The sequence below is a fragment of the Lissotriton vulgaris genome, chromosome 9, assembly GCF_964263255.1.
Source record: "Lissotriton vulgaris chromosome 9, aLisVul1.2, whole genome shotgun sequence".
Taxonomy (NCBI): domain Eukaryota; kingdom Metazoa; phylum Chordata; class Amphibia; order Caudata; family Salamandridae; genus Lissotriton; species Lissotriton vulgaris.
This window is the reverse complement of record NC_141697.1, coordinates 1,213,115,273-1,213,129,233: the sequence shown is the minus strand read 5'-3', so window position 1 is coordinate 1,213,129,233 and position 13,961 is coordinate 1,213,115,273. Positions and strand designations below refer to the sequence as shown.

General features: G+C 42.5%; 1 protein-coding gene across 1 annotated transcript in view; it reads left to right on the top strand.

Annotated features, from left to right (window-relative positions):
• LOC147693061 (collagen alpha-1(VII) chain-like) overlaps nt 1-13,961 on the top strand; it is a 398,052-nt gene that overhangs the window by 349,215 nt on the left and 34,876 nt on the right. The window contains exons 46-47 of the mRNA XM_086939575.1: nt 1,672-1,731; nt 6,151-6,186. Of these exons, the coding sequence (XP_086795701.1) occupies nt 1,672-1,731; nt 6,151-6,186 (96 nt within the window). The remainder of the gene's footprint in view (nt 1-1,671; nt 1,732-6,150; nt 6,187-13,961) is intronic.

Below are 13,961 nucleotides of genomic sequence, written 5' to 3'. Positions count from 1 at the left end.
TTCTTCCAGAACCCACAAACAGTGGCGGAAAGGATGCTCCATACCTTGGACGTACGGAGGGCATTGATGTACTACATAGACAGGACACAACACTTTAGGAAGACAAAACAACTCTTTGTTGCCTTCTCACCACAACACAAAGGCAACCCAATTTCCAAAGCAGGAATAGCCAGATGGATTGTTAAGTGCATCCAAATCTGTTATCATAAAGCCAAGCGCACTTTAACAATACCCCCAAAGGCACACTCCACACGCAAGTTGGGGGCATCCATGGCTTTCCTGGGAAACATTCCTCTAGAGGATATTTGCAGAGCAGCCACGTGGGTTACACCACATACCTTTACAAAACACTACTGTGTTGATGTACATTCCAAACAGCAAGCGGCTGTAGGGCAGGCTGTTCTCAAGACACTTTTTCAGGTTTCTGCAGCTGGCACGGGCAACCGCCGCTGATGGAGGGACTGCTATGTATTCTATGCAAAGATATGAATTTAGCAGCCCACATGCCTCGAACTGAATATGCTACTTACCAGTATGCATCTGTTCTTGGCATGTAGGGCTGCTAACATTCATATCGCCCACCCTCCTCCCCGGTGCCTGTCGCAGCTGCAGATATACTATTGTATTCAATCATTAGCATGGACATCCTTTACACTTGCCACTCCATCCTCTGCCACAATGGCTAAAAACAATCTGGGGATGGAGCCGATGCCCATGCGCACTGTAGTCCAGGGGAGGAGCCACCCATCTCAGGATACTTCGAAGACTCTTCCAGGACAACAATGTGCGATCATCCGGACCCAACACTAGGTGGCGATCTAATGCAAAGATATGAATGTTAGCAGCCCTACATGCCAAGAACAGATGCATACTGGTAAGTAGCATATTCATTTTTCCTCTTTGGTTAAACACTCAATGAGTGTGCCTGTGTTTTCCAGCTTTTCCCTCATGTGCTTCTCATTTGCTAAATATCTTCCGCAGGGTACTTGTTTCTCTTTCCCTCGTTTGCCTCTTTGGTCTCTCTCTCTCATGTGGGTCACCCCTGCCAAACTCCCACACCCCCGCACTCTGGGTTACACTCTTCCCCTGAGCTTCTTCTCTCATCCCTATGTGCTCACTACCTCATTCGCAGCCCTTCCATTCCTCCCTCGAACTGGATTTATTTTAATTTTATCCCCCCTGCACATTCCAAGTTAGTTCCGCTTCACCTGCGGCCTCTGCCTTCCACCATTCCCCCCACGGTCCTTTTTTATTATATTTAAACGTTTGGGGAAGGGCCAGGTAGCAAATTGCTGGCAACCCCTCCACCTTAAAAACACTTTCTCATTAGTGAAAGTTTATTTTATTTATTTTCCAATCCATCTTGGAACAGTAAATAAAATAACTTTACCTGTGTAATTTTTAGATGTGCACATGCGCGTTGAGGCATTTACGCACTTGCATGATGACGCAGCTTGTGTGTGCCTTTGAAATGACGTGGCCATAGCATCGTGCCTTTTTTCTTTTGGCCAATTACGGGCAAGGTCAGCAAAAAAAGCAAAACATGTGCAATGCAGCACATGTTGTTTCCCCCAATGCTGGTACTTTATGGTTGTCCTCCTCCTGTTATAGGAGCTTGATTAAACACATCCTCATCCTCTAACCACTGCATTATTATATTTTTGGTGACAGGGCGAAGCAGGAGAAGGGTTACCCGGTCCAGCAGGGCGGACAGGAGATCCTGGAGATCGGGTAAGTTGATCAACAGTGCCTACCTGGCTGGGCTGTGCCAATTACAATAACTATCACACAGCATTGTTTTTAATCACAGTGGCATTATATAAACCAGTGAATACTAAAAATGGAAGAAAGACTAATGTACATAGGCCCTCCTGAAAAAGCCTAGTATCTATATGGTCCATTTTACAAAGAAGGCACAGAGAAGAAATGGTTTGGTTCAGAAATATATCTACAAGATAACCAGACATTTGCTTTGTTGTGTCAACCCTATGATGCAGGGGTCAAATCTGCATACATGGTATGCAATTATTGTGGTACAGCTCAGACTCAGGGACGTCTATTGCTGTAGAGGATTTTGGCATAAAGAGGTGCAGAATCTTTAAGATAGGCTTGTCCAACAGCAGCCAAAGGGGTCGAACAGCAATCAAACCCTTCAGTGTGTGACATTGTGTCCCACAGTGCTTCACGAGGTGTGTCTGATGCAGGCAAGGCTAGCTCATACTGACATTCCATAGGTGAATGCACTTAAAGGTGGGTCAATGTTGGCACAGGAAGGCCTAGACGCATATGTACCCCATGCACTCAGTAGTATCCACCGTGACTGGAACATTTGTCTGTAGATTTCTTCAGTGAGATGAAGGAAAAAAGGAGTCCCATTGCCTTTCAGTGGAATCTCATCTTCTCAACATCCTTGAACCCATTCTTTGTCCAGCATATCCATAGTAATTATTTAATTTCAGAATTGCAAGTTATACACATAATTTGGCTTAAAGCAGCAAAATTGCTCAGTTCTGCAAAGCAGACCTCCATTTTGAAATTAAGTAGTTTTCCTTCATGTGATCATGCATTTCCCCCAATGTTTATTACTCTAAATTATATTGATGTAATGAGGAGGTATCAGTTCTATCCCTAGTAACGTTAGCAGTCACAGCTCCATATGCTGCCCAAGGTCTATTCATGCATTGATGTAGCATTCACCCTCTCTCTTGTGGATTTATGGAAAATCAACAACCATGTGAACCTTTAATTCTGCTTCAACAATCTAAACATTATTATATGATGTCAGTTTTTACCCTTCTCAGTGTCAGTTAACGCCATGCAGCAGGATAACCAAAAAGTGATGAATGTAAATCACTGAATCAGTCTTAAACCCTTGTAAATTCCCTAAACACATTCCATTTCACCGTTTATTAGCTTGTCTGCACATTTACGGAAGCGGACTTCCCATATAGAAGTTATTACTTGGAAACCTTTTAAAGTAAGAACAATTCAATTCATTAAGTTACATTCCCTCTGCATGGTAATGAAGGATGCCTACAAACACATTTTTGCCTCATTGGGCCTCAGCGGCCCCTCTAATAGTCCAATATGCTCAAAGGCTATTAAATGGGAAGCTGCTCAAAGAAAATCACACCAAGTAGGATTAATTCAGGCATATATTACCCATTACTTTTTAAGTTGTTAATCTTGTCTCTCTTAGGTGCCGATCCGCCCGACATCTATCCCTGCACGCCCTCCATTTACCCCCCCCGCCATATTACAATGGCGGGGGTACAGCGGTGGACGGAAAGACCGTCCGCCGCATTTCCGCTGGCAGGCAATCGTTCTGATTGCCTGCCCGGCGGAACTTGGGCCTTATATGGTAGCGGTGTCTGGAAGACACCGCCATCCATATCAGGATGCTTGGCGGAGAAGGCCTTTCCATGGTGGCGATGCCATGGAATGTTTCTGCAGTGTGTCTAAACTTATACTAGCATTTAGCTGAGGTTTGCCTATTGGTTTCCTTTGTAAATGAGTAAAGTTACAAAAATAAAATATATATATATATAAAATACTGTACTTGGCTTTCACAATGCCTTCTTAAAATATACAGGTGATGTTGTAAAAGGGATTTTCTGTGTCTGCATTCTGCTAATGCATAACTGCAATTTGCATGCTGCTACAGTTTTACACGTTCCATTTGGGTTTTCAAATACACTAGTATATTCACATTGTAAATCTTTTTAGGTCTCGCACCTGCGATACAGGGCGAAGCCCTGTCGCAGCGAGACCTATTGTTGTCGGCTCTGCTTACAAGGAGCCAAGAGCGCGCACAGACACACACACAGACAGACACACGCGTACCAACACACACACACACATGCGCCCACCGCCCAAGCCAGCCACCCACCCCAGGAAACGTGTCATATCACCCGGTGCTATGGTGCGGTACTCCAGCTCCTCCAACGCAGCATGACGCGGGTCTCTCCCATTAGGCATGGGAGTCCCTGCTATTCACTGGTCTTCACCCAGGCCCTCTCCTGGGACCCGGGACTTGTTATTCCTTGGCATAATGGAGCACCTCTGTGAGGCAGGGTCAGGCTTTCTCCATGCAGTCAGGCAGTGAAAGTTCGAGACAAGATGGCGGCGTAGCTCGGAGCCGCGTTATCGCGAGACTTCCGACTTCCGCATCGCGTGGGCCGTTCCCTTTAAGATGAGGGCGGTCCTGCAGTGCCAGTAATATCCAGACTTTGGGGAGACACGTTGGAGTACCGGCATTGCCCGCACCTTCGACCTGGTGTGTGAGGACCCCATGAGCGCTCTTCCCGCCACACTTGTGTTCTGCTTGAACTTAGCATAACCCATGCGCTGCCCCTAGTTTTTCTGCGACACTTACAGCGATGTCTTTATAACTTTCTACGATCACTGAGCAAACGCGGGACTTCCGATTGCCCGGGATATTTTCGCCCACTAGTGCGCTTCTAACGTGCACAACCTGACATGCTGCTTGCTGGTATAGGTGTCAGTGACAGATACCGGCAGCCCTTAGTTTCACTGCGACGCTGGCTTGCAGCGACGTCATTTCAACTTCCGACGTCCGTGGAGCTAACACTGGGCTTCCGCTCGCCCGGGATTCTTTCTCCGACTAGCGCGTTTCCAACCACCATAACTAGACATGCTGCCTGATGGTATAGGCATCATTGACTGACAGCGGCAGCACTGGTTGGCTCACACACCCACTTGGTGCCCTTCGTCCAGTTCGGACAAGAAGTGCATATCCCACTTGCCAAATAGGGGTCCCTACATGCTCATGCCCCATTTTTCACGCTAAAACATAAAGCAACTGCTTGTTCATCCTGTGTGTGTTCATTTTACTCCCAGTGTCTACATAGGTGGCAGAGATCTGGGGCATATTTTAATGTAACACAATCCAGGCAAAAGAAGCGTATTTTGCTCCCTTTAATAAAGAAAAATATCACCGACTTTAGGGTAGCATCTAGTAGGCTCCTTCAACTCAATAATGATTTTTTTCAACAAACTTTATTGAGATTTCCAGTTCGGCGCAAACACATATTGTATACATTGGTATCGGAAGCTACATATCAAAGGAGGTAACGATATAGTCATGTAATACACAGCAAATGATACCTTCAATGCCTTGAACTTACCCTCCCTCCCATCCTTTGTAAAGAAGGAAAAAGGCTTCAAGGCCCGACCCCCATATTGCGTCGCAATCGCACAGCACTCGTTCTAACGTTACTTCAATCATAGCTCTTTTCTAAGCTCCTTCAACTCAATAATGAGGAGTCTATTTTTACATAGGTGCTTTCTTGAAAACCGCTGACCGTGCTCGCCTTTCGATGAACACAGTCTAAATCTAAATTATACAGTTCTGCTTCATGCATGGCTGTTACGTTATGGCCGTCATATCTTGTATGTTAAATATTTAATTTTATGACTTGAGTATTTTTAACAATTTATATGTTTTATTTCACATTGTATGTGGGGTTTGTTGTTTTTTAACAGACTTTTAGGGATAACTTTGTACCCAAATAAAGATTACATTGAATTGTGTTTTTTGCTCACTTGGTCTGTGGCTGCTTACTTATTCTGTGTCACACTCTGTGTAGTCTGTGTCATCCCATGTGCGTTCTTTTTCATGTGTTCTCTGCTTGATTACTGAGTCTGTGTCTTCCTGTGTGTGTTCTGTTTCCTCATGTGTGCTGTGACTCCTTACTAATTCTGTATCAACCTGGCTGTAGACTGTGCCATCCAGTGTGCATTCTGTTTCTTCATAAGTGTTCTGTGTCTGCTTACTAATTCTGCGTCTTCATGTGTGTGCTCTGTGCTTTCACTTTAAGGTCAGCCGCACACCGTTCTTTAGATTGGCCGCGTCCAAAAAAGAGGCGTGGCTGCCGTTAAAGTGAAAGTGCGTCATGAGGTGCTTTTACAAACCAGCATTTGCAATGCAGTAGGCCTTGCAATTGCGAGATTTCGAGCTTTTGGTGTTGTAAATGACAATGCCTTTTATTTATATGTTTTGAAAATTAACACATAAATAAAAGGCAATGTCATTTACAATGCCAATAGCTCAAACTCTCGCAAATGGGTACGTTGAGCAGAAATGTATATTTGCAGTTTATATTAATTTGTCTTTTTGTGTTACACTAGGGTCCAAGAGGTCCTCCGGGAGAACAAGGCAGTAAGGTCAGTATGGGTCAGGTCATGATTTCATCCAAAATAACAATATATTATAATTCATGGAAAATCTACTTACCATAAAAAGAGACAAGATGTGGCAACAAGCAGTTTTTACAGGATTTCATTTTGATCTTTTAAGCACAGGATTTTATTTTTTTAACCAAAGACTTTCAGTGCTAAAAAAAAAGCTTAGTTGCAGCAAAAACTGCTTTATGAAAGTGCTCAGATGGCTTGGATCTAAAAGATTCATTGTACATTCAAATAATAACCGTAATCCGGCAAGAACCATTTTCACTTTGTACCCATGATTGATTAATTTTTATATTCTTGTCAATGAAGACAAAAGGCAAACACAAAATAAAATAAATAACTTAACAAGCAAACAAAATAATTGATGTTTGACCTACGGTTTCTGGTATACCATCGAATGGTTGTATCAAAAGCAAGGAAGTGAATAAGAACTGGTTCAAGCAACAACACAACCTTAAAGTAATGAAGACTAAACTCAAGAGAGCTTGGTATCAACTCCCCCTACTTAAAAAGTGCAACTGTTCCTCCTAAAAAGGGGCCTCAGAACTGCTGCTCAAACTCTCGTACAACTGCATCGGATGGTGGAAATGTCCAAGTCCTTGGCCTCCCAAACATTACACTGGGCCTTCTTTACGAGAGTCATACATGCCACCGCAAGCCTCATCAAGGGCCTGCAGAAACATGACAAATCTCCTCACCCTGATTGGATTCCACTGCTTGGTTGTACCATCTTCAAAACCAGCTGCACCAACTACAAAGCCATCACGACCAACACCCCCGCCCGCTTGGTTGACGAGCTCACCACTTTCTGAGGATCTTGAAAGTAGGCACACCTCTGGATTTAATCAAACAAGAACCAGAACTCTATTGAAATTCAGCCTGATCCCATACCAAATCCTAGTTCATGGAATCTGGTAGCTTTGGGTCTTGGAATCTTAGCAAACGGACATGCCATTGCTCTGTTCATTGAAAACAAACATGACTTGTGCAGCTTTTTACATTATGGAAGAGATGTAAACCTAGATGTATGGCCAAAATGGCAGACTTTGCCCATCGGCTTATAGTAGGAGAGAATGGGTCAGCCTCCAGTTTCCAGGATCTGCAGAAAAAGAGGTGATGTAACCTTCAAAACAAATAAGTCCCCTCCAAATAAATCTCAACAGCTCATTAACCGTCCAGTAAGTGCAGCCATTTTTAGTCAGGGTGGAGGAAAAGTTAAGGAAGTCTGGAAGGACTTCTACTTGATCCCAGTGGACATAAGAGATTTTTTTTATGAAGAAAGGATTAAATCTGAGGTTGAGGATATCTTGGAAGAAGGAGAATACGAATCATGGCTCCAGATGCCACCAACCTGCTTAAAAAGTGATTGCTTCCAAGAAGATAATCGTTCTAAACAACAAAACCCACAGGGGATGAACCAAATGTTCAAAGGACTGTTCTTTGCCTGCACTTAAACTGGTCTAGGTCTGGTGCAAGTGTGATGAAGAGGGGAACACTGATGGGGCGGTTCAGTGAAAGAGAGGACGAGAGGCATTTACCTGTCTCTGGAAAGGCTGTTAAATGGCTGCCTGAAGGATCTCCCTGCTGCCGATTGATACCTCAAGCAGGAGACAACCTGCAGAAATTTAACAACTTAAAAAAAGGGCTATGAAGGCTGCGTTAAATGCTGTTAAGAAACCAAAAGTATGCATAAACCATAAGGCAGAGAAGCAGAAGAGGGTCTGATCAACAAAGGCAGAAGAATGGGAATAGGAACCGTAGAGAGATGCTGTCTCTGAACTACACCCTTCCATTCTCCAGACCATCCAAATCGATTGAGGAGACACTCGGACAGAATGAACGGGAAGTGGTGTTGTGGATATTAAGCATTGGTCTCAGTAAGGGAAAGCACCTCATTATCTTTTTAATACTACAAGGGCCAAAATCAAAGTGTATGAACAATCTAGGAATGTTCCCTCCAGATTTTTATAAAAACTCTCTAGAGGGGAAAACGAAGGACACTGAATATTTCCATGCACTGGTAAGGCATAGCATCTACCGGCCAGGCATTTGAGTCAATGTTTGGAATGTACTTTGGAAAATCATGGCCAGCTGGGAGTCAGTTATGTCCAACCATGGAATGCGGGACCTCTTTCGATATCTAAAAACACGCTGGGACCGGGACCATCAACTTCTCACGAAGGATACCCGATCTGAGCCTGTTGGTCTCTGTGTTTAGCACACCTAGGGGATGAATAAAAAGATACTGGAATTATGTATCTGATCCCATGAACCAATGTGGAAAGCCAGATAAACTAGTGAATGTATAAGAAGTTGCCCTTCTTGTTTCCTGATATAATCCTGCGTCTTTTTCTTCCATCTTTTGATGGCATGGTCTAGCTTTAGAAGTAGTGATGCAATGGCCAACTAACCAATAGTGCAGCAGCAAGTGGATTTTTTTTGTCGGGTTTGTTAAAGTCTCACAAGCCCCCAAGGCAGCCTCAGTGCACTTGACTTTATGTACAAGAATAAAGGGAGGTCTCAATCTATCTAGACATTTCTTTTAGCAGATGAGAGCATAGAGCAAAGAATATTATCACTTGAAGTCTTTCCACTATGATTCTTTAACAGAGGAGTCTGGGATGATAGTTTGAAAAATATGTGGAGAGAGTTGGATAAACTGATGACCTCAGGTGGGAGTACTTAGTTAAGGGTTAATGCTGGAAAAACCTTGGTGAGTGGATCCACACAGAGGGATCTGCAGCTAAAACCACATATGAACATTGCAACATTTGCTGCAAAAACTGGACAGTGTCAACTGTACCACTCTGTGGCAAGATGTTCTGTGTACTTGTTCTGAAATGTACACAGTATGAAGATGTTGCAATGGATGAATGTAGATGAATTTACAAAGCGTTATCACCTCAGTGTAAAGGTATCCTAGCAGTAGATGGAAAAGATGGAAGCTGTTCATATCACTGCAAATAAACTGTAATTTTAAGTTGTAAATTACAAAATATCACAACAGGCAGTGTGTATTGTAAATACATTCACCTCAAACAGGCCCTACAAGAACAACACATCTTGCATGCAGAGATGCTGGAAACACTGCGTATCCTTGATTGCAAAGCTTATTTACAGAGGCAACACACTGAGGCGGATCGCTCTGGCTCTCTGCTAGCCCGCTTGGTGCGAAACCCGGATCATTACCCAGGTCCATAACCAGGCGGGCACCCTAGTGAGTACTCAATCTGACATTAACCTGGCGTTTCACGATCACCTAAAGGCACTGTATGAGCGGACCGAGATGGAAGCCCTCACGCAAATAACTGATTTCTTGAGGGATCTTCCCTTCCGCCTATTAACAGCAGACGTGCAGAAGTCGATTGAGGGGCCTATAACTCAACATGAAATACGTGCAGCGATTAAGAACTTAAACAGAAACAAGACACCGGGCATGGACGGGCTCCCAGTGGAGTTCTATTCAACTTATGCCGACACACAAGGTATATGAGATAGTATTCGAAGAGGGTCATCTGCCACGATCAACAATGCAGGCATTAGTGACCTCCATACCTAAACCGGGTAGGGATGTTTTGGAGCTGTTAAATTATAGGCCCTTATCCATGCTGTCCACAGAATATAAAATATTGAGCAAAGCTATTGCTCTGCGTGTCCAACCTCATCTGACTGCGCTCATACATCGAGACCAGTGTGGATTCCTTCCTGGGCGCAGTACCTCCCTAAACACGAGACGCCTGCACGCACTAATGGCGGCATCACCAACAGAATTAAAACAGGCAGGATGCATTGCGTTAGATCTCAAACAAGCATTTGATTCACTTTCTTGGCCCTTTATGTTTGAGGCCCTGCAACGCTTTGGCTTCCCGGCCCCTCTACTGAGATGGGTCAGGCTGTTGTGTACTGATCCCACAGCTCGGGCAAGAACGGGGCGCTATGTATCGGCCGAATACCCGGTCTACCGAGGCACCAGACAGGGGTGCCCTCTGTCCCCAATGCTATTTGTTCTAGCGCTCGAACCACTGGCCATTGCTCTTCGCAAGTATGCGACTGCACTATGCATTCCAATGGTAGGGTCATCCCATATACTCTCCATATATGCGGATGATATGTTATTATATCTCCGGGACCTGGAGGCTGATCATACGCTATTATACGATACCTTCCGTCAGTTTGAAGTGGTATCGCGCTTGGCTATAAACCCAGAAAAGTCTGTGGGATTCTACTTCTGGGACGCACCCCATCCGCCCTCTATATCATTCGGTAACTACATGATTCCAGTGGCTCAGTCCAGCTTTAAGTTCCTGGGGATACGCACATACAGAAAAACGGAGGACCAGTTAGATGGCAATATCTCTAGGGCCATCGCTGGCCTCCGTGGCAGTATCGGATTTTGGACCTCGCTGCCTTTGTCAGTCATGGGCCGCATTGCAATAGCAAAGATGGTAATGCTACCTCGCTTACTGTATCATTTTGTGAATCTACCCATATGTCTCCCACACTGCATTTTCACGACAATAAACACCTTACTGACCACTCTTATATGGGGGTCGGGTAGACAACGGATTATTCTGCGTAAATTACAACTTGGTACCTCTCTAGGGGGCCTAGGTGCCCCTGATTTTCAAGGGTATTATTACGCCAGTCAACTCCAAAGGTTGTCTTACTGGCTGTCTGGAAGGAACCTCCATGAGATGGGATGGACAACGGAACAGTTGGTTCGGGGCGACTTACATAACCTATTGCTACCCAAAAGTAAGATAACAAGATTGTGCCACCCATTGCTATGCACTGCCCTTCTCTGTTCTAAGAAGGCGCTGGCTTACACGTCGTCTGCACTGCCATATGCAGATAATATCCCCTTATTGGGCATCCCGACACCGCAGGGAAGACTCACCAAAAATACTTTACGACACTGGATGGAGAGCGGAGTTGAGGGGGTAGGTAGTTTCTTTGGAGGCGGTTTACTGCTTGATCATCGCACTTTTGTGCAGGTGACCGGGACCTCGGACAGACATTACCTATTGCACACTACTGTATCTCACTTTATTAGGACGACTTGGGCACCACAACACACTAAACCACAGCAGCATGAGCTAGTACATCTGATGCACTAAATGGGGGCAGGGGGTCACTTAGTCCGCTGGCTGTATACAGGGATTAGAACTCATGCTGCACTATCCCTTACCACATTACGAGAGATCTGGTCACAAGATACCGGGGAGGAAATTACAGACGCAACTTGGTGGGTGGTCCTGGAACACCCAAAAAGGGTCTCCCGGAATGTGAAATTTAAATTCATCCAAGCCATGATACTCCATAGGGTATATCTCACCCCGGAGAGAATTCACCGGATGTTTCCCGATGCCCCCCATCATTGCCCGCGATGCAGGGTGGATGAGGCGGGCCTCCTACATATGCTTTAGACATGCCCACAGCTGGGCAGCTACTGGAGGGAGGTATGCCGGTACACAGACAAAATATCGAGTTTTAAATATCGATATACAATAATATCGAAGTTTAAATATCGATGGGACAAAATATCGAAGGTAAGTAATATCGACAGTCTTAATATCGATATTAGTATGATATCAGTAATATCGAAGTTTCAAATATCGATGTTAATAATATCAAAATAAATAACTTCGATGTTACAAATATCAATTTTTAAATAAATTTAGTGTATATTATATTGTATTTATTATGTTTTATTATTTATTTTTAATGTAATTTAATTAAATATTGTCTTTACTACTGTAGCGGGTTGTGGGTTTATAGGGGAATAGGGTGGGAAGTAATTTAATTATGTTAAGTTAATTATTAATTAGTAGGAATTATTAATTAATTAATTGAGAAATAATTTTTAATTAATTTTAATTAATTGATTAATTGATAAATATGTTCTGTAGCGGGTTATGGGTTTATAGGGGAATAGGGTGGGAAGTAATTTAATAATAATTAATTAATTAATATATGTTTGTACATATTTTAATTAATAATTAATTGGTAATTATTTATATTAATTAGTTAATTAATTAATATAATTTTGTACATATTTTTAAGTATTAATTAGTTGGTAAATAATTAATATTAATTAGTTAATTACATTAATTATAGTAATTTTTTATATATACTTTTTGTTATTCTTAATTAATTAATTGGGAAAAATAATATTAATTATTAAATTAAATTAATTACAGCTAATGTGCCAATATATTTACTTTATTGTTATTGTTAATTAATAATTAATTGGTAATTAAATAATATTAATTAATTTTGGGTAAAGGAGTATTTTTAGGGTTCAGGGTCAGTTTTCAGTTTTTGGGTAAAGGGGTATTTTTAGGGTTCAGGGTCAGTTTTCAGTTTTTGGGTAAAGGGGTATGTTTAGGGTTCAGGGTCAGTTTTCAGTTCTTGGGTAAAGGGGTATTTTTAGGGTTCAGGGTCAGTTTTCAGTTTTTGGGTAAAGGAGTATTTTTAGGGATAAGGGTCAGTTTTCAGTTCATGGGTAAAGGGGTATTTTTAGGGTTCAGGGTCAGTTTTCAGTTATGGGTAAAGGGGTATTTTTAGGGTTCAGGGTCAGTTTTCAGTTTTTGGGTAAAGGGGTATTTTTAGGGTTCAGGGTCAGTTTTGGGTTTTTGGGGTACAGGGATATTTTTAGGGTTCAGGGTCAGTTTTGGGGTTTTGGGGTACAGGTGTACAGGGTAAAAACAAAAAAATATTACATTAAATCAATTAAATAACATTAAAAAAATAAAATTACATTAAATTATTAAGTGTTTTATTTATTTTAAATGTATATGTATTAGTTTTAATTTTGTTTGAATATTTTTATTTAATATTTGTAAAATTATATGTATTTTAAAATTATTTTTACATTATTTTTAATACATTTAAAAAAACGATATTTTTTATTCCGATATTTTTGTACTACGATATTTTTTTCCGATATTTTTGTACTTACCTTTATGAAGATAGGATTCCAATATTTTTGATGTCGATATTTTTGTTCCGATATTTTTGTAGTTCGATATTCTGTCTGTCGATATTATGTCAGACATTAGGTATGCCAGACAATAAAGGGGGTTTCACAGATACAGGTGAAGGAGAGCGCCTTATATTGTTTAGTGGGAGCTCGCCCACGTCCCAAGCCGTTAAAAACGAAACTAAGATTTGTAGATCTTGCCCTCCTCTTGGCGATTAGGATGATTACGATGAGGTGGAAATCCCCAAGAGCGGCCAGGGTAGAGACATGACAGGCGGAGGTAGTGAGGTGGGGCCGAGCAGAATGTTTTGCCCTCAGAAAAGAGGAGGAGGGCGGGAGGCGGAAAACTCCCATGGCACAGGATTGGCAGGTTATGATAATGGAGTTAGACAGATTAGACCAGCCACTGTCCCAAAGCGAATGACAGCACATTATACCCTGAGGGAGGAAGGCTGAGTATAATGGACGCTGAGATGGAACGGACGTGTTTAGTTATGTTTATATCGATTATTCTGGATTGAGAGTGGTCATCACCGTGGAGCGGAGACTGAATAGTTGAGAAATTATTGACACCCGGGTTTGGTGGGTGGGGGATGAATAGTTGGGGAGGGAATGGGTGGGTATGGGATATGTCCTGTCAATAACAGAGGACCCTGATATTGTGCATGTAACTGTATGTGGACGACCTGGTTAAAGCGATTTGGCCCGTTTTTTTTTACAGACTGGGAGTAAATTGGAAAATCGTGATGTAATAAATGCTCAATACTTA